Source organism: Saccoglossus kowalevskii, chromosome 19, assembly GCF_978046115.1.
Source record: "Saccoglossus kowalevskii chromosome 19, keSacKowa6.1, whole genome shotgun sequence".
Classification (NCBI taxonomy): Eukaryota; Metazoa; Hemichordata; class Enteropneusta; family Harrimaniidae; genus Saccoglossus; species Saccoglossus kowalevskii.
This window is the reverse complement of record NC_140659.1, coordinates 19,554,524-19,573,989: the sequence shown is the minus strand read 5'-3', so window position 1 is coordinate 19,573,989 and position 19,466 is coordinate 19,554,524. Positions and strand designations below refer to the sequence as shown.

General features: G+C 34.7%; 2 protein-coding genes across 2 annotated transcripts; both read left to right on the top strand.

The window, feature by feature from the left end:
* The first annotated feature begins 203 nt into the window (after positions 1-203).
* Positions 204-6,623, top strand: LOC146730609 (uncharacterized). The gene is made up of 6 exons (XM_085494052.1): positions 204-238; positions 3,439-3,605; positions 4,232-4,372; positions 4,513-4,719; positions 4,980-5,246; positions 6,244-6,623. The coding sequence occupies exons 2-6, from the start codon at positions 3,443-3,445 to the stop codon at positions 6,429-6,431; spliced, it is 966 nt and encodes a 321-aa protein (XP_085350178.1). The 5' UTR covers positions 204-238; positions 3,439-3,442; the 3' UTR covers positions 6,432-6,623.
* On the top strand, positions 6,398-17,939 carry LOC144354630 (uncharacterized). The gene is made up of 6 exons (XM_085493803.1): positions 6,398-6,507; positions 13,780-13,979; positions 14,743-14,883; positions 15,212-15,402; positions 15,550-15,832; positions 16,699-17,939. Exons 2-6 carry the CDS (start codon positions 13,817-13,819, stop codon positions 16,884-16,886), a joined length of 966 nt encoding a protein of 321 aa, XP_085349929.1. The 5' UTR covers positions 6,398-6,507; positions 13,780-13,816; the 3' UTR covers positions 16,887-17,939.
* The last annotated feature ends 1,527 nt before the right edge of the window (positions 17,940-19,466 follow it).

The window sequence follows — 19,466 nt, the reverse complement described above, 5'->3', positions numbered from 1 at the left end:
TCGTGTTTTCGGTGGCATGTATACTGGTTATTTCTAGATATATAATAATACAGTGCTTATGTCCCAACAAATAGAATGATACTGCATTAATCACAGCTATGAAATACCCTCACCTATTATTTATAAACTAAAATAAAGAAGAATGACATGAGTCACGTGAACCGTAAATACAAATAGATAAAATGCAGTGACGTCATAGTGATACTGTTTATACATTACGACTCCAAACCATCACCAGGTACGTATATGTGTGTAGTTGCCGTCATGTTCTAAGGTGTATTTGAATGCCATTTGCATAGAGTATTTGTCCTGTGTGTGGATGTACGCGTGTGTGATTGCCTAAGGCGAATGCTCACCAAGCGCTATTCAGTTAGGAGGAGCATTGTCCGATGAAAATAGTGCTACAGGGAGTACAATCCTGCTGTTATCATGCCTGGTAGTGTGAGACATATAATAAACCAAGGTGCATTTGTCATGATCGAAAAAAAATACCGGGTTTCCACAGTGTAGGGGATCCCTTTTTTAATGTCAGCTTTTGTATATTGATCTAAATACAGAGGAACATTCTCATTTAGAACGCAGTCACACAAGTGTGTATTACCAATGATACGGATGCTTACACAAAATCATGTACTGCTAGAGCAAAACAACTACCAGCAAATAAGCTGGTACTCTGACTGGCGACCCACTTAGTTAAAAAAACACTTACATAGAACACGAACGTGAAGCTAACGTTGGTTTATTATTAAAACAATACTCCCCTTTATTCAGTCTTCAGCAATCAGTTGACTTGATTACTATCACATCTTTTGCTATTATTATTATATTCACACAAGTTAATACTTTTGCCTTGATCGGTTTTATTTTAGCCCTAGGTAAATGTGTTCTCATCTCGTAGTATATAGACTGAAACGCGATTTGTTTTTGGGTGTTTTTTTTTGAATCTCTCAACGTGACTTGTATCCAATGTGTAGACGGAGTATTTGGCCCAGCGAAAAGAATCACAGAATAGTAATAGGAATCTATTTTTTGAGGTCAAATTTCTCGCCAATGAAAAACAAATATTAAAAAATGTGTTATCACACTCAAGCTGAGTAGAATGAGAAATGTTCGGGATTGTCATTCCAAGATTAGTAGGAGGATATATATTTAGCGCTAAGGCATTCATGTCAGCAGTCATACTGTGTACGCAGCATTATATTTATTGATTTTAGCATAAACAAATATCAGCTTTATATATGTGTGTAATTCGCCGGTATGCCTACCATGTCAGTAACAGATTGAACATACACGGAGCTGTTATCAAAGCTCAAGTTAGTAAACTGAATTACGCAGCGCTGGACAGGCGTTAATTTCCTGTGATCTAATAGATTCATTTTCTATTGGCAGATCATCAATGTTGAATGACATATAATAGTGATTTGTACACACCTGTGCGAATTTGCGCTTGGTCTAAATGAGCCCTCTAAGTCTCTAGTAAAATAAACGTAAAAATGTAACTATTATTCAGAAATTTCATAAACCCACTTTGTTCACCTTTTTTGCCTTTCATAAACTACATGTTTAAAATGAGCACTACTTGCGTGTTCAAATTGTTGGTACCTGTGTCGTTGTGTGGGCTCATTCAACAATTGGAATCAGGAGCATGTGGGGAGGTGGCATGCTCGTTAAACAAGCAACAGCAATTTGAACCGATTGCCTTTAAGAAAAACGGAAACCAGGAGATATACGATCTAAATAAAATTGAAGGAATGGTGCTATTTTACTTTGTTATAAAACGTGTGGAAAATGCCATTGATAGAGCCAACATCGGCAGTTGTGTACTGCATAGTCATTGCAGCGGCTTCCAATAATTTAATTATGTGCGGGTTGGTACGGTGCTTAATTTAAATGCATTTACAGGACCAGATATTTGCATGTATCATAAATTCCTTGCCGACATCCCACAAAGTCATGATTTTAGTTAGCAAATACAAATATAGAACATAATTCAACAGGAAAATGCTATTCCTTTCGTGTTACTGGTGTGTAGTCATATTTTCGTTTCTACATACTTTATAACAGTAATATTTCTGATTCAAATATCGCATTCCTCGAAACAATAATGATACGGTAATTAATTAATTTAACATTACTTACTGGATTTTGATAATATTGTATTTTTTCTGACTGAAGAGAAAAAAATAGGTTGGTAGGAGCGGAGGAGATGACTTTTCTTGAGAATTAATTTTTATCATTTAATATGTATTATTGTTGGATTAATGTCTTTTCCCACGTGCCATACGAGCTCTGGTTAGGTAAATATCCTTTTAAAATACCAGACTGCTCCATTTTAGGGATTATTTTGAAAGTGGTGAAAAAACAATCGAATTTGAACTATTGAACAGATGGAAAAGTGAAAGGTGAATGAGATGGAATTGATGTAGTGAAGATTCAGATGTGGAAGGGGGTAAATTAGCCCTGATAACAGTCTTTTAGGTTGGCAGGAATTCGACACTATGTATGGGCTGTATCGGGGATTTAAGAGAAATTCAGCTTTGCAGCTAAAATATGCAGGTCGATATGTCTAACTATTCCAAATACCTCAACTGGAAGCGAAATTACAGACGATTTCCCACTAGGGTCGATCATATTGACAATTTCAAATGTCAACAGAAAATATACCCCGCCATTTTGTTTTTGACGTATTTATGAACAAAACATCATTTTGTTGCATAAAACTAGATTTCGCTAACGTTCCAGTGCTGTAGATCAATTTTTCGGCAACGAGAAACGTATTTACGTTCGATAGATTGGTCCATCGACATTTTGGCTGATTACAAATTGAAAACTGCATAAAGGCTCTCCGCTATAAATTAGCATAACAAACAAAACATAGTTTTACTCCCAAGCTTATCGTTTACAAGTGTTGTGCTGACGTTCGTCTTACGTGCATCATTTATTATCTGCGCATGTACAGATCTTACATGATCGTACTCATAATTATAAGATTAACGGTCACGACACTACATGTACAACTTCTCAGAATTGTGGGAGCCGAATGATCAGCGGTAGGAGGCCAACCTACAATACTATACCAAGGGCTAGATTTTTGATGCGCTTATTTTATTAATGCCTATATTTCGTAATACGTATTTACTTGATTATTTAATTTGTTAATTGTATGTTATGATTATTGTTCAATGGTGCAAAGTGCGTGGTCGCAAAACTCACCATTTGATATATTTTGCACATTTCACTTCCCATAGCAGGATAATAATAATATATGGCGGGTGTCACGTATGGTGCAGGATGTGCTCACTCTTTTCGAAACACCTGACATCACTTAATGGCTGTATGCCTTGGTTTCATGTGTCGTTCTTTCACTGACTTGTTTGTGTTTGTGTTTTTGTGTCCATGGTCTTTCAAACTCATCAGAAAGTTATTATTTTTATACAGGGCAATGCAGAAGAAAATAAAAGAAGGATTGTTGTCCACACCAAAGTATGTACCACAATGGTATTTATATGACACCCACGGTTCAAAGCTGTTTGACAAAATTGCTATGGAAAATCCTTCCTATCATATTTACAGAATTGAAAAGACCATGCTTGAACAATATTCAGGTGGGTGTGAGAATTTACATATTTATGTAACCCAGGCACAGCAATAAAATGCCCCTTTGTCCCTTGCTGTCCCAGTGGAAAAAATGTACTTCAGTTTTCTCGCTGTACATAAGTTTGTTACATCCTGAATTATGATATACCTCTAGCAGTACAAATATATACCTGTAGCTAATCATCTCATGCTATTATGTAACTTAGGGGCTTCTGTTTTCTATATCACTAGCATATCTTGCTACAATATGTTAAAGTCTTGCATCAAACACATAACAGGAAGTCAGGTAGCTTACTGTTGTTTTTGTTGTTGTTGTTGGCTTAATCTTGCTTGAGATTTATTGTAAGGGTAATTATTAACACAATAATATTCATAATATTCGCATTGTTATTAAATAAAAATAATAACACATCAAAAGCAGTAGGAACACCATATAATTAAAAAAACGATTGTTGGGTGTCTCGTTTGGCCTGACCAGGTCCCTAAAGCTATATTCAATTTACGATCGAATCCAGACCGTCGTGAGACAGGTTAGTTTTACCCTACTGATAAGTAGGTAGGGTAAAACTAACCTGTTTCACGACGGTCTAAACCCAGCCATGTCTAAACCCATGTAATAACCATTATTTTGTAGATTCGATTATCTCTGATTTAGGAGATGATATTGTGTTATGTGAGTTGGGTGCTGGCAGTTCAACAAAGACTACACACATAATATCAGCATTATTGAAGAAAAACAAAGGCTTGACATATATACCGATTGATATAGCTGAAGGTGTGTATACAGTAATGGAATGTAATCATTTATTTATTCGTGGATGTATATACTTTCAGAGGTTGTACCATTTATTTGTCTGACTTCCGAATATACATTTGTCATATTTACATGTGACAAATTGCATTTGTGTTTTACAGAATTTTTGCTGCAAAATGCTACCGTGTTGCAGGGCCGATTCGATTCCGTTTTAAAGGTTGAGCCATGTGTTGGTGATTATGACGATGGTCTGATTTATTTAAGTAGTGTACAAAAAGACAAACTGTTCATATTCCTGGGAAGTAGTGTCAGCAATATACCTTTAAGTAAAATGGAGATTTTTTTATCAAGACTTTTTGAAGTGATGGGTAAGTGTTAAGTTATGTTATTGAATACATGGTCAATAAAATTGTAACTCTTCTGTGCAGATTTATTAAAAATAATGTGTTATTTACGTGCATAGTGTGCAGCAGAATTGTGTAATCCAAAGTGCACCGAAACCTGCTGGAATAAAAGAATGAAAAATAATTTATTCAATTACATTGAATGATTGTATTAAAGACAGTGTTCTGACTAGGAGACATGTGCATGGAAAAAAATGACCTAAAATAATTTTCGGATTTTACAGGAGAAAAAGATAGACTTCTGATTGGTTTAGATCTCACACAAGATAAAGATAAAGTTCTTGCAATATATTCTGATCCAGAAACGGAAATACCATTCAATTTAAACTTACTGACACGATTGAATAGAGAGTTCAATGCAAACTTCCAACGAGAAAATTTTCGGCTACATTGTAATTACGTCATTCGCGAGGACATGCTTGGTACCGTTGAACACGCACATTATATACAACAGGCCCTGCAAAGCACATGCGAACAGGACGTACATCTTGGTAAGAATGTTTTTGTTTTTCTAAATTAGTGTTTGTCATACGAGTTTTGTTTTAGGCAAAACAATTATTTCGTATCATGGCATCACACGTTCGAATGCAATATTCTGATTGGTTTAAACAACAGACACATAATCTTATATTCTTGAATCAATATATTGTTTTATGAATTCGAATCAATTGATGATTTCCGAGATTTTTGTGAAGAAGAAAGTTTTTTCCATTTTCACGTAAGCGGGCACACGCGGTTGAGTTAATGTACTTTCGGTTTATCAGTGAGTACAGGGCGGGATATGGAGAAACGTACTGACCTTCGGCAGACCTGTGCTATTTCACACTAAATGGTCATATCGAAATACATTGTCGATTAGTAGTTCACAGTAAATGACATTTTCATTTTTTATCTTCACCTATCAGTTTGTGATTATTTCCCGCAGTTTACGAACTGGAAGTCGCATCAATACATTCCGGCATCACAGTGCTCGTAAATTCTTGTTTTCGTATTTCGTGTCTTTGCCCAAGAATCAGATAAGTTTGTTTGACTTGACTATACATATGACTATGTCAGACCCGTAAAAATCCAACATTTAAGCAGCAACATTTGTAATGTTAACTCATACATATAGTAATGCCTGGTAACACTACGCTGCATCTGTAAAACCATGGTATATTTGCTCCACAGTTTACAATATGTTTAATATATAATTCTGTTTAATTCGCACACATAAATTTGACCGCACTGTACGCAATCTTCAAACAGTTTGAATCGCTCGAATGCCGCTCAAACAAGGCTGAATGTAACGTGTGAGGGAACTCGGTCAAGGTCAACTTGGCATTGTATTGAATATATTCTCAGAAACACATTTCACAAAACCGATATATGGGATGAACAGGATCAAATTCCCAACCTTAATATACATATTGTGTTCGATATTGTAGGGTCACTCATTATGCTTGTTTCCACTATTGAAATAAACTTCTTTTTATATTTGTATTACAGGAACATCAGATTTAACTATACATTTTAGAAAAGGCGAACTTCTATATAGCCACGAATTGGAAAATATGAGTCTTAAGTGGTCATGGGAACAATTTGAAGACACCATGAAGAGAAATGGGCTGCACTTGGAAAAGACTTGGAGTGATGACGCCAACAGTTTTGGACTGGCGTTGTTAAAACGAATGTAGACATTTATAAGATAAGATCGTGCAGTTTATATATAGTTATAAAAGATGAAGATCTCGATTTTTATAGGTTCCATGTGTGAGTCAATTGAATCTTTGTCAAACCAATGTCACCATATAATGCAATGATCACTTTCGACACGTTTTAATGTGTAGTACAATGGCACTAAGAATTAAATAACTACTTCCGAATAATCTGCTTATTCACCAGACTCAATCACATGATTCTTTAATCTTTTTTCGCATAAATAATTTTCAACAGCATTCCACTGAGAATATAAATATCCATCATACCTTATTGTAGACTATAAATACATATCTTTATTTAGATTATTATTCTATCATATAATAAATGTTCCTGTCACGTGACACTTATGAAGGTTTTGAATGACATGACAACGATATATTCACACCATTCCCATGGCCTCATAGTATTATAACGTAGTTACACTTCAATAGCTGTTTCGCCGTCTGATCTGCCATTAGAACCATTCATTGTATGAGTTTGTTCGTTTGTTCACTGTCACACATGGATTTTTCAGACCTTACAGCATGCGTGAGCAATGATTCAAACGCTGAGATGTAATTACAGGCTACTGGAGCACCAAACACAAATTTCTATCGATATTCAAAACCTATACCATAAACTGAGATCACTAACTGCCACAGAGCAGTTTTGAAAACAATACGGCACATTGCGCCGCCTCAGGCCAATACAGTGATTTTATTCAGCTATTCGAGTGTCCTTACAACTATGAATATTTAGCGAAGCTCTTATACTTTTTAGGTCGGTGTTTAATTAATCCTTGTTTTTTTTCATAGCTGTGTTCAAATATTTTGTTCTAGTTAATTTAGTTTGTCTCAAGCAGGTTTCAAAGAACACGCCAAATATAAAGATAAATGTCGGCATTTATCATGGCTTCATATACATCTATGAGTGTGTGTTACACAATAATTTAAATATGCTTTTTTGGGCAAAAGTGGTTTAAAAAAATTTGCTTAAAAACTTCAAGTCCGTTTGTGGGTAAAATTACATCACTGGATACCTTGGTATACTACTAATTCAAATGCGTCCACTCATCTCTCTAACGGCTTTCAAAGTCGCACAGCATGACCTCAAAGTTCACGCTTTTCTATTTTTGCATAATTTATCCATGTTAATTGCGGACTTGTTATTTTTAATCCACTCGCCGTAATAAACTGTCCGGACGCATTTTGAAGGGGTACCACCTTGTCAATAATGTGTGAAAATTTCGAGGCAAATGGCCAAAGCGTCTATCAGCTATTTTCATTTAAAACCCAAGAATTCACCAAAAATAGAAGACGAGAAAAAGGCTAATTTGCATATTTGCACGTTAAACCGGGAATCACTGCTTTGTCATACTTTGTCATACTTTCTAGACTATTGAAATTGAAAGTTAACGTACAGACATAGACATTTGATGTAAAATCGTTGGACCAGAACAACTGCTCTTGAATATATAAATCAGAAACACGTCATTCATACCAGTGTCTTGATGGGGTCGGTAAAAACACGTGGCAATGCCCAGTAAATATGACGTCATCTCATAAATTATTAAACAGGGGGCGGTCTTAGGAAGGTGACCTTTTATCACGATCAAAACATCATGGCTTCTCTTCGATGTATTTTCAATAAAAAATCAAGGAGTATTTCAGAGCCTATGGTTTACCGTGAAGAGTACAAAGTGGGATATTAAATTCCCATTTTTCCCACTGCAACATATTTGTTAAAAGAAATATTTGAATTCTGTTCGTTTTTTAAGGAGTCATTTTTTTATTTTTTCCGATTTTGGTAACTCCTTATTCAGGGATTTTCTAAGACAGTCGCAGGCAATCAGCACACGGTACGTACGTACATACAAAACATGCTGTTGTACTACCGGCGACGGTCGCCTGCAAGAAGAGAGCTCCAGCTCCTAACGTAAAAGTTTTAAATTTTCGACCGGTTTTTAAATAATTTTTAACATGTTTTAAGAGTGCAAAATTAAGGTGCATTTTCGAGCGGTCGAATTTTTCTGAATAGAAACCAGCAAATGAAAAAAATAGGAGTGCTAAACAGTGTGCTTCGTTAGTTTAAAAAAACGTCAAATTGGCGTAAACTTTCCCATTTTTCACGGAAAAAGAAAAGGTCGTGGCCGAGTTGCAGGCTAAAAACCTCAAAAATCAAAACAAAATCATCAATCAGTAAGTATTATGACAAGGAAAACAAAACATCAGACGCGGAGAAGCGGTCAGCGCGTCAAAAGAGTTGTTAATGTATCAAGTTACCTCTCTCTGTGATTTATTTTTCATTGTAATTATTTGCTTGTTTTCAATTAATTTTAGCGTTCCTCTGCAATTTATTTTAGCATTGTCAGTTGGTTGCTTCATTGAATTAAACGGAGTTCGTCCGGTTGCAAACAAAGCTGTCTCGCACCACCTAGCAAAACTTGCGAATGATCGAAGTACAGGTTACCATTGGACAAAAGATACACGAAAGTTTGTATCTCCCCGACCCAGTGCAATATATCCGGTTAGAATCAAAGCTCACGTGTCCCTTATTTGAGGGACCAGATTCTGCCGTAAATTCGGGATGGGATTTAGAAAAAATAAAATGGGAATTTTAAGGTGTATTTTGGCGTCATTTTCGGACATTTCAATCATTCCTGATGCCTAAAATAGAGTCTAAGTTTTACCGTAGTCATTGACGCCTATTCAAGAGTATGATGTTTATTGTGACTAGCGTAAATGGGTAAGCTTCGCTTCGACAATGAGTTGTTATCACTGTAAACAATGTTAAATTATTCTTCACATGCACAGTTTATTTTTTGAGAACAATTATTTAAAAATAATGTCTCTCAGTCAATCAGAAACTCGGATTCACGTCTTCAGGGAAAGTCCCGTTTGGACGCTCACATCGATTTTGGCTTCAGTGTAGCTTTTGCCTCTTCCGACATAAAAATCATCTGAATCTTCTTTCTACCTCTCTTTCTTTTCACACCATGCATAATGTAATGATAAACATTAGGAAAAAACACTGAGGAAATATAATGTTTGGTTTGCTAGCGAGCGATAACTGATTTGAGAATAATTGTACATGCGCGTGAATTGAATGAACTATGATCCGCACAATCTCGATTTGCATATTGTCAATCAAAGGTCCTGTTATTTGATTACTCATGCAAATTAGGCAATTGGACATAAACATTGCCATGTGTGAGTGTTTTTTTTATTTTTAACCAGAAAATAAACAGCAATTTTAACGGTGTTTCAATAAGAATACATTGGTCAAATTTTCACAGAATGTTCTTTAGATAAAAATCTATATAAAAAACGAAAAAAAAACTATTTTTGATTGAAATTCACAAATAAACTGCATCGTATCTCTACCTTAAATAGTCGAATAATCATACAAAAAATTACGTGCAAGCGTTATTGAAAATATTGAAAAAACATCATATAACAAATATTATTACTCAAAAAAGTGAAATATGTCAGTTAAATAAATATAGCCTGCAATAATCGTACATAATAAGTACACAAAAAGAAACAAAATAATGATTGAATAAACACAGCAAAATAATTAAAATAATAACACGAGTATGTGAAAATAACTTTCACATACTAAACACTTATAATTACAACAGCAACAATTTGTTGTGAAGGTGTTGTGGCGTACAATAAATTATATTCGGTAATTGGTAGCCTTCAAATATTAGCAGGCGCACCTCGGTCACAGTGTTAGCGACGAAAATACAAACAGATAAATGCAGCAAACGAAACAAAATTCAAGGGCTTTTCAAAATCAATACAATACATTATAATCAACCGGCATTGCGTGAGATATGGCGACTTCCTTTAAACGCCGGCATCCAGACGTTCCACTCATATGATTTCCATATTAGTCAGAAAATAAAATAATAATTATGCATATCACTTGTAAAAATGATGGTCATCAGATACCATTCTAAAATATTTTGTTGTTGTTTCTGATGTTCTTTAGTATTTAGTTTTTTGAACACATATGTGAAATTTACCCATGTATTTTGGTCCATTTGTAAGTACCCGTATAGTGTCAAAGATCCAACTACATAAACTGCATGAATAGAACATACATACTCATCCATTATATAATATTAATCAATCATACTGTTTTTACACCGTTGTAAACATAATCCGAAAAATACATCCTTTTATTTAATTAAGATTTGGCCTAATGCTTCATCAGCTCTAGATGAGCCACTCGTCATATATTATTTCCTCAAAAACATCACATACATAATAAGCGATTGTTATAAAAAATATTCAATAAATCGGCTCCAGTTAAGGGTGAAATACCAATGATGATGAAATACCAATACGCCCTATTATTTCTTAGTAAATTAAACTGCAATCAGGAAGACGTTTATTTTAAAGTTTTAATCAGTATAAATCGGATTTCACGGCACTTGCTTCATTTCTTTGGAAAACACAGTATTTTTTTTATTTATTTTTTGGAAGTAGGTGTACCGATATTTGGTCTTTTCGTTTTAGTAAATAATTAGAGGACCTGGAGATGTGAATCGTGTTGCCATATTAACAAAACTTTTCGGAATTTAAAAATCAATTTAAGAAAGAATCTGAATCGTTGAGTTAATAAGCTACTCAAAGCGAAAGTTTATAATACTTTCCAAAAAAGGGAAAAACAAATTGAAATCGTATGTTACTCTAATAAATGTGATACTTGATTATGATGATTTTAAAACATTGAAATGATTGACATTCAATCATATTGTATTTATCTAATCGTCAAACGAGTACTTGTCCATATTGTAAGATATTGCTATGGAACAACATTAATTAAAACCAAATGTGTCTGTATGTCTCCAACAAATTTGATATTATATTCGGTATTATGTAAATAGTCACATTTTATCTGAGTAATTAATCACTGCTAGAACATAATACCCTCACCTGTCATTTACAAACTATAATACAGAAAGATTCGGACCACGTGCACCAGATATAAAAATAGAAAAAAATGCAGTGAGGTATTAGCAGTCAGTAGTGATACTAGTTATACATCGCGACTCCAAACCATCACCAAGTATGTATATTTGTTGTGTTGACAAAGCGTATTTGAGTGTCATTTACAAAGAATGTGGTTTGCCTTGCATGAGGGTAATTGCGGGTGTGATTGCCTTAGGCGACCTTCTCACCAAGAGCTATTCGGCTAGGGAGTCTGATCAAAATAGTATTATATGGTGTGCAAGTCTGTTGTTATCATGCTTGGTATTGTGGCACATTTAATAAACCAAGGTACATATGTCATTCTGGAATTTACCTTTCTTTTACATTGATCTATTTACAAGGATAAATTCACATTAAGGATGCAGGCACACAAGCGTCAATTCTTAAATATACTGTAACTTGTAAACATTGACTATTGTAGATAATCGACTTTGTAAAAAAAGTCTGACTGTTCAAAGACAAAACAGTATTTGATGCAAACAGGATGCTACCTCGTATTTTGCATTGTGTTTTGTCATTTCTTTTTAAGTAGCAGACGAATTATCAAATGAAGAAGAGTTTATCAAGATGCAGAACACATTTCAAGGACCTTACCAATACTTTTTTCCAATGTCATATTCGTCCCTGAGTTTTTAAAAACAATCAAATATGTAATTGTTTACAAGTGTGTACTGCAGCTAAATAGTTAGTGCATATTGTTTGTTTAACTATATAGATTGCAATAAAACAACCAGAATCCATTTAACGTCTAAATGGACAACAAGCCATATTGAAGTGCGCGTTTTCCCCCAAAAAATAAAACATTTGAAAGCTGTCAAATAACAACTTTTACAGCAATGAATGAAGCCAATAGGCTACTAATCTCACGGTGTTATGAATATGTCACACACCAACAAACAAACTTTCAACAACATGAACATATGCATTCTTAGTATCGGTTGTATTTGTCGGGAACTTATCAATACATATCATTGGTCAAAATAAATTTACAACGTTTACATTCTCCAAAAATTATCTTTCCTTGTGGTTGTTATTGAGTATTAGCTCAGTTGCTAGGGATACATCCATCTTACTTCTGTTATAAAAGTTGACCATATGCATTGGCAGCATACCTGTATATATAATTGTTTGCTTGTAAACACGAGTATGCATATTGATGTGATCACATGATCATCACATCATAACGGAATTATGTAATAAAGAATAGTGGTTGTCATATTGTATTCATATTCATGTGTGTTTCTTGGATTCATATTCATATGTGCTGTTATTGAGCATGAAACTGAGGGGAGCAAGGGACAGCCACACGAGCAGGGATGAGAACTTTTCCTTTCCTTTTGCTTATTCCAAGACCATTTTCCCTTCAGTTATTATTGATGTTTATACCTTGTAAATGGTTGAAAGTCTGTAGTTTTTTCCCCTCTGTTTTCTGAAGTAGGTCAGCTGTTCATTTAGGGAATTTTTCTGGGTGTTTCTGAGTAAACTTCATTCATATCTGTGTGGATAGATGGTATGTTCTTGATCCAAAAGTTGGTTATGACATAAATTCCAGGTGTCTTCCAGTTTTTAGTTCTATTAGTAGCAGGAGTGGTCTCTTCGATGTTGAATTCATAGCATTTTTGGTGTACCAGGTCTTTATTCTCATCTTCTTGTTTGTTATCATCCTGATACTGTAATGAGAAACATATATTTTGTCACCACTTCAGATCGAGATAAATCTACAACCTCCTTCTTCCGCAAGATAAAAATGTTTATCGAGTGATTTATACAAATACAATACACCACATGTTTCCTATTGGGCGTTTCTACAAGAAAAAATTGTGTTTGATATGAAGTTATGCCCATGCCATATTTCAAACCACCACAGATCTTTTAAAATTGTACCTATAAACTCGGATACTCTCAACTATGCTTATAACCCTATCGTCCATCCCATAATAAACTGACCACAAAAAAGAGAAGAATTTGAAGAGTGGTGATGGCTTCTTATATCATATACAAATTATACAAGTAGGTGTGAGGTGTGTGAGTATGTTTCATGCGTTTGGTGTAATTGTCAGAAAATAGTGTGATAATGGGGATTGCGAGTTTGATTGGTAAATATAGTGCATCAAGCCGTTATTACCACTGTACTTAGTTTAAAATAACAACGTAATAATTTATGCAGATGATAGAAAGTTCCAGTCACACGGCAGGGCAGGTTTTTGTATGTTGATCTACATAACAATTTCTCTATAGATGAAACTAGAGTGAAAGGGCTGCGCTACAAACATTATGTCTAGGGGATGAACACAAACTATAATTTATGATTTTGCTGGTATTTCATACCATATGTTTTCAGACTCTACAGAAACTTACTATTATATACAGGACAATCAATGGAGCTGAAAATAAAAGAAGGATTGTTGTCCATACCAAAGTATGTGCCACAATGGTATTTATATGATACCCTCGGTTCGAAACTGTTTGACAAAATTGCTATGGAAAATCCTTCATATCATATTTATAGAACTGAAAAGAATATGCTTGGACAATATTCAGGTGGGTGTGCGTATATACATATATACGAAACCTTGGCTCGGCAATAAAGGATGATAGTAATTTATTTTATTTTTAATTTTTGCTTCAGGAAATTTGACCTGCTGGAATTATTTAGCACAGCTGAATGGCTGGATTATCTTCGCTTAAAAATGTTTTTTTTTTAAATTCACAATATAACTGGAATAAGAATATAATGGCGCTGCGTGTTTCAGTGGTATTTAAACACTCTTTGTTTATTTATATTCTTTGTTGCTGAAATAATACGATGTAGTTCTTCACTTTGAGCTTGCAAAGTTTGGCTTTTATATCATAGTATATTTTATTATTAGAATATGACTTTTCTAATTTGTCTCATGTCAATGTGTAACTTAAGGGTTTCAGTGTTCAACATCGCTAGCCTTGCTTGCTACAATTCTGTTTTTTTTTTCAAATGAATATTTCTTTGTGCTGCATCGTCACAGAACTAGAAGTCGATGTATATTGTTGTTGGTCTCAATTAAGCACGAGATTGGTTGCTGGTAATGTGCAAGAGGGAATATCATTATCACAATAAAAGCAAATGTATTAATCGCACATAATAATTAAACACATAACTACCATGACACTTGACGTATGACGTGTCATAACAAATGCAGTAGGAACCCGATATAATCATAAGATTGTCGGGCGTGTTGTATGGTTTGACAAGGTATTCTAATGTCATATTCAATTTAGAGTTGAATCCAAAATACCAAATAATAATGTAATGAACATTATTTTGTAGATTTGATTATCTCTGATTTAGGAGATGATATTGTGTTATGTGAGTTGGGTGCTGGCAGTTCAACAAAGACTATACACATAATATCAGCATTATTGAAGAAAAACCAAGACTTGACATATATACCGATTGATATAGCTGGAGGTATGTAAATTGTTATTAAATCATTTTTTTTTTATTTAATTGATATGTGTAATATAACAGGACCAACACCATAAAGAACGCGATAATCAAAAAAGAAAGTGACACAACAAGGCATTTGAATCTTATGATTTCTGTGTCTGCATTGGACGTCCAGTTAAGTAAATTGAAATGACAGAAATAATGATGAATTTCCATCTCAGAAGTTACAACATTTATATCTCTAGCTTACATGTCTTGTTAGTTTACTATACATCCGCCATAGAGTGCAATATTTTGAATAACTAACATGTTTTTTTTTATTTCATGGTACCACTGTTGTGTCTTACAGATTTTATGTTGCAAAATGCTACCTTGTTACAGGGACGATTTGATTCCGCTCTAATGGTTGAGCCATTTGTCGGGGATTATAACGATGGTCTGGCATATTTAAGGGGTATACGAAAAGAGAAACTGCTCATAATATTAGGGAATAGTTTCAGCAATATACCTTTGAATCAAATGGAATTTTTTTTATTAAGAGTTTTAGAAGCAATGGGCAAGTCTTAAGTTCTCTTTCTTAATTTATTGAGGTTATGATATAGAGAAACATAAGTGCAGATTTGTTCCCACTAAAAACTCAATAATATGTAAGGAAATAGGTAAACGGTTTAACTAAACTGAAACTAGTGTTCTAATTTTACAGGAGGAAAAGACAGACTTCTAATTGGTATAGATCTCACACAAGATAAAAATAAACTCCTTGCCATGTATTCTGACCCGGAAACGGAGGCACCATTCAATTTAAACCTACTGACACGATTGAATAGAGAGTTCAATGCAAACTTCAAACATAACAACTTCCAGTTACATTGCAATTACGTTATTCGTGATGACATGTGTGGCACCGTTAAACATGCACAATATATACAACAGGCCCTGAAAAGCACGTGCGAACAGCTCGTACATCTAGGTAAGTATAATTGTGTATCTGTACAAGTCAAATATCCGTATCCTTATTTATATCAATAGTACTGAAAGATTGTTTGGCAAAAGAGGTATATAGACTGAAATGTTATTTGGTACCGTGACATCGCACATTCGAATGCGATGTCCTGATTGGTTAACATGACATCATTACAATGCTCACATGGTTCAGGGTATCGAAGTGGCATACCATTTGTAAAATACATTGCATTATGGCACTTTAGTATAATAAAGTAGTTTGATATTTCCATGCTTCAAAACAATGTAACATTATCTGTCCATGCAAGGAGACATGTTATGTCATGCATACACAAAGACCAGATATATTATTTAAAATTTAAAACGCATACATGAGAGACAACATTTATAATTTGCGCTACTTAGAACAAAGTTTGTTTCACCAATGTTGGTGACAATTTTTTTTTGTATTGTGTAAGAGCACGGAATTGACTACAACTATAAATATATAACCAAAGGATTCTCGGAATTATCAATTAAATATACTGTTTAGTTATGTAATAATAAATTACGGCAATGACGAGACCGGAGTCATTTGATGAATTTGGGGTACTTGTAAAGATGAAGGTTTATTGCATTTCCACCGTAAGCGGGCGCATATGGTTAGAGGGTTACTATACTTCCTATTTATCAGCACGAACAGTACCACTGTATGCCCACTTCAAACAGTTAGAATCACGCGAATGACGTACGATTATGCAGCAAATTTGGATTTAGCAAAACTGATATATAGGATTAAATAGATAACATACAATGTTCGCTCACTCATTATGGTGGATTCTTGGTTTAACATTCCACTATTAACAAAGAGACATTTTTATATTTTTGTTACAGAGACATTAGATGTAACTCTACATTTTAAAGAAGGCGAACTTCTTTATAGCCACGAATTGGAAAATATGAGTCTTAAATGGTCATGGAATCAATTTGAAGATACGATGAAGAGAAATGGACTGTACTTGGAAAAGACTTGGAGTGATGACGCCAATAGTTATGGACTAGCGTTGTTAAAACGAATGTAGACATTTATAATAAGATCGTGCAATTTATGAGTTGTTATATGAGATGGGTTCATCGTTCTATATCAACAAACAAAATCGGAATATGTAATTGGAATATAATTAGAGAATTTTGCATTATCGAGAGAAAGTATATCTGAATGTGAAATTAAAGCTATTGTGTTTCTAACAAGATTATTGAGACATTTTTCAGGAAGAAGGATGATTTGTAATTGTTGATGAAAGTGTACTATCCAAACTTTACAAATAAATTGTCAATCTTCAGTGTAGGAAATCATCGTATCTTTCTTGAAGTAGATAAAATCGTATCCAACTATTATATATTTGTATCTATTTTAGAACAAACATAATAATATACTATATATTATCATGTTGTATCGTGGCACACAAGTTGGACTTTCAAAATTATTATTAGATGTTATAATTAATTCAGTTATTTAATCAGTTTTTCACAATATTTCTTGGAATGTTTTCACATTTACGTTTAATTTATACTTTGTCAAGAAAAGTTGGCAGAACATTATTTCTGATGCGAATCCGAAGGTAAAGAAAGTTGATATTAAGGTAGCAGAATAGTTTTTTTGGCACTTTTCACATGTACATTTTTTTTGAAAATCACACGAATAGCTCCCTAAGGCATGCTACATGCATTGGTGTATTTATTTTATTGAAAAAAATATCTTGTACAAGTAAACTGGTTTTTTTCTTGTTTGCAAACAAATTGCCAAGTTTTTGTTTATCCAGTGTACACCCAACTAGTGCATCTCATTAATATGCATGGTTTACAAACATAACTGAACTGAGGGTAAATAGTTTTAAGTTGGGCCACTTTCTTTATTTGCTATTTACAAACAACTGATAAGATATCTGTTTGTAGTTTACACACAGCTGATAAGATGTGTGCACTGCTGCTTTTCTAGATGCGGAAGTATAGCAAAGACAAAACAATCGCTTTTGAAACACAAAAAATTTTGAATAAACAAAAAAGTACATGAATGTACCACTTCAATGTAATTATGTGTTAACAGAATAAAAACTTACAATAAATTTCTGTAATATTTTTTCTTGGCTTTGTCATTGAAAGGTGTCTGACCACGGGGTTACTTTCTTACAATCCAGAAGTAATGCAGTTACATTGGGGGGGGCTCCCTTTCCATTGCATGAAAATTCTGATAACAGGCCACAAACTACATGTAAAGGATGATCAATGATAAGAATATGCTTGGACCTGGTTTATATGATCCCCATGTCAGAAGAGTTTTCACCAAGTAGGCATACTTGCGTGCTTTGGTTTTTCTAAATTCCTAAATTATGTTACATGTAATAAATCTGTCTGATAAATACTTGGTTGTTTTATCTAATGTACTCATGCGAACAAAATGCACGGCTACGAAATAGTAGCGTGCGCCCCCCCCCCCTCCCAGGCCGACGTCTTGACATCGGACTGATATGGGACAGTGTTTCACGCAAGGCAAGGGTTGACTTTTTCGTACGACTTTGGTAAAAAATAAAAGTATCATCTAAAATCTAGGTAGTTTTTATAGATAATAACAGTGAGTCCGGTTACAATTAAATTTTGAAGAGATTCATCTACAAGTATAAGACCTGAGGTTACTGCGACGGTAAAACTCTGTTTTGCGGGATTTAATTGTTAATAGCACATGAAATGCTACATGCCGGCATACACCACTGGGTCACATTTTACAATTATTTCATTCACACCAATTAGAAAGCAGGGCAGCTTCCTTCATTAATGTGCAAAATATGCAAAGAAGGAGAGGGTCATCAGTTTTCTTTAGTTTAGTTTAGTTGTCATTCACTAATTATGGACGAGATAGTAAGCACGCGAAAGTCCCCCCCCCCAAAAGCGAGGAAGAAAGAAGAAAAACGTCAAAAGAATGATCACTCCTGTCAAAAAGATGTTGAAAGAGACGATGCTGGGTTCGTACAGAACGGATTTCCCCGTGGAAACCAGTGTCAGCCATGAAGTGGGCGAAGAAAGTTTTACCATGAATCAGACTTCGATATAGTGGGTGATACTCCTGTTCAAAACGTTCGAGAGATGTCTGTATCTCGCAGGAAAATATTGTTACCTTCCGACGTAGAAGAAGAAAACGAGAGTGAATGTCACGACCGATCGTTTGAAGACGGAGAGATTCGACTCGTTGACATGGCACTGTTGAATGGCGCCCTAGAAAAAGCGATTTGTCAATTTTGCAAAGTACGCAATATCTCAATAGTGGAGCGCAGGCGTCACGGTCTGGGCAGTCAGCCTGAACTCCTTTGCACGCAAGGCGATTGTATTCGATCGAAACTGAGCCCGCCTAGCTTCCCGTCATACCGAAAGAAGGGAGCAGTTTTCGAAATAAATAGAAAGGCTGCCATTGGATTGCGAGCGATTACCCCACAGCCGCCATTTCATTTTCTATCGTATGCCGCGCAAGTTGGTGTCGGAAGGTGTTCTTCTGCCTCCAGGAGACTTCGAAACTCGTGGCATGCTTGAACTAATAAGTTTACAAACACAACGGCCCAAAAATAAATACACTGTATTTTCAAACACTTCAACTGCCAAGTGTAGTGTCT

What these genes read in the sequence shown, in the direction of transcription:
- LOC144354630 (XM_085493803.1), top strand. Translation starts at nt 13,817, where the DNA reads ATGGAGCTGAAAATAAAAGAAGGATTGTTGTCCATACCAAAGTATGTG. An exon ending in ACCGATTGATATAGCTGGAG is followed by an intron (nt 14,884 to 15,211) that starts GTATGTAAATTG and finishes TGTGTCTTACAG; the next exon opens with ATTTTATGTTGCAAAATGCT. An exon ending in TGGAATTTTTTTTATTAAGA is followed by an intron (nt 15,403 to 15,549) that starts GTTTTAGAAGCA and finishes AACTGAAACTAG; the next exon opens with TGTTCTAATTTTACAGGAGG.
- LOC146730609 (XM_085494052.1), top strand. Translation starts at nt 3,443, where the DNA reads ATGCAGAAGAAAATAAAAGAAGGATTGTTGTCCACACCAAAGTATGTA. An exon ending in ACCGATTGATATAGCTGAAG is followed by an intron (nt 4,373 to 4,512) that starts GTGTGTATACAG and finishes TGTGTTTTACAG; the next exon opens with AATTTTTGCTGCAAAATGCT. An exon ending in AAGACTTTTTGAAGTGATGG is followed by an intron (nt 4,720 to 4,979) that starts GTAAGTGTTAAG and finishes CGGATTTTACAG; the next exon opens with GAGAAAAAGATAGACTTCTG.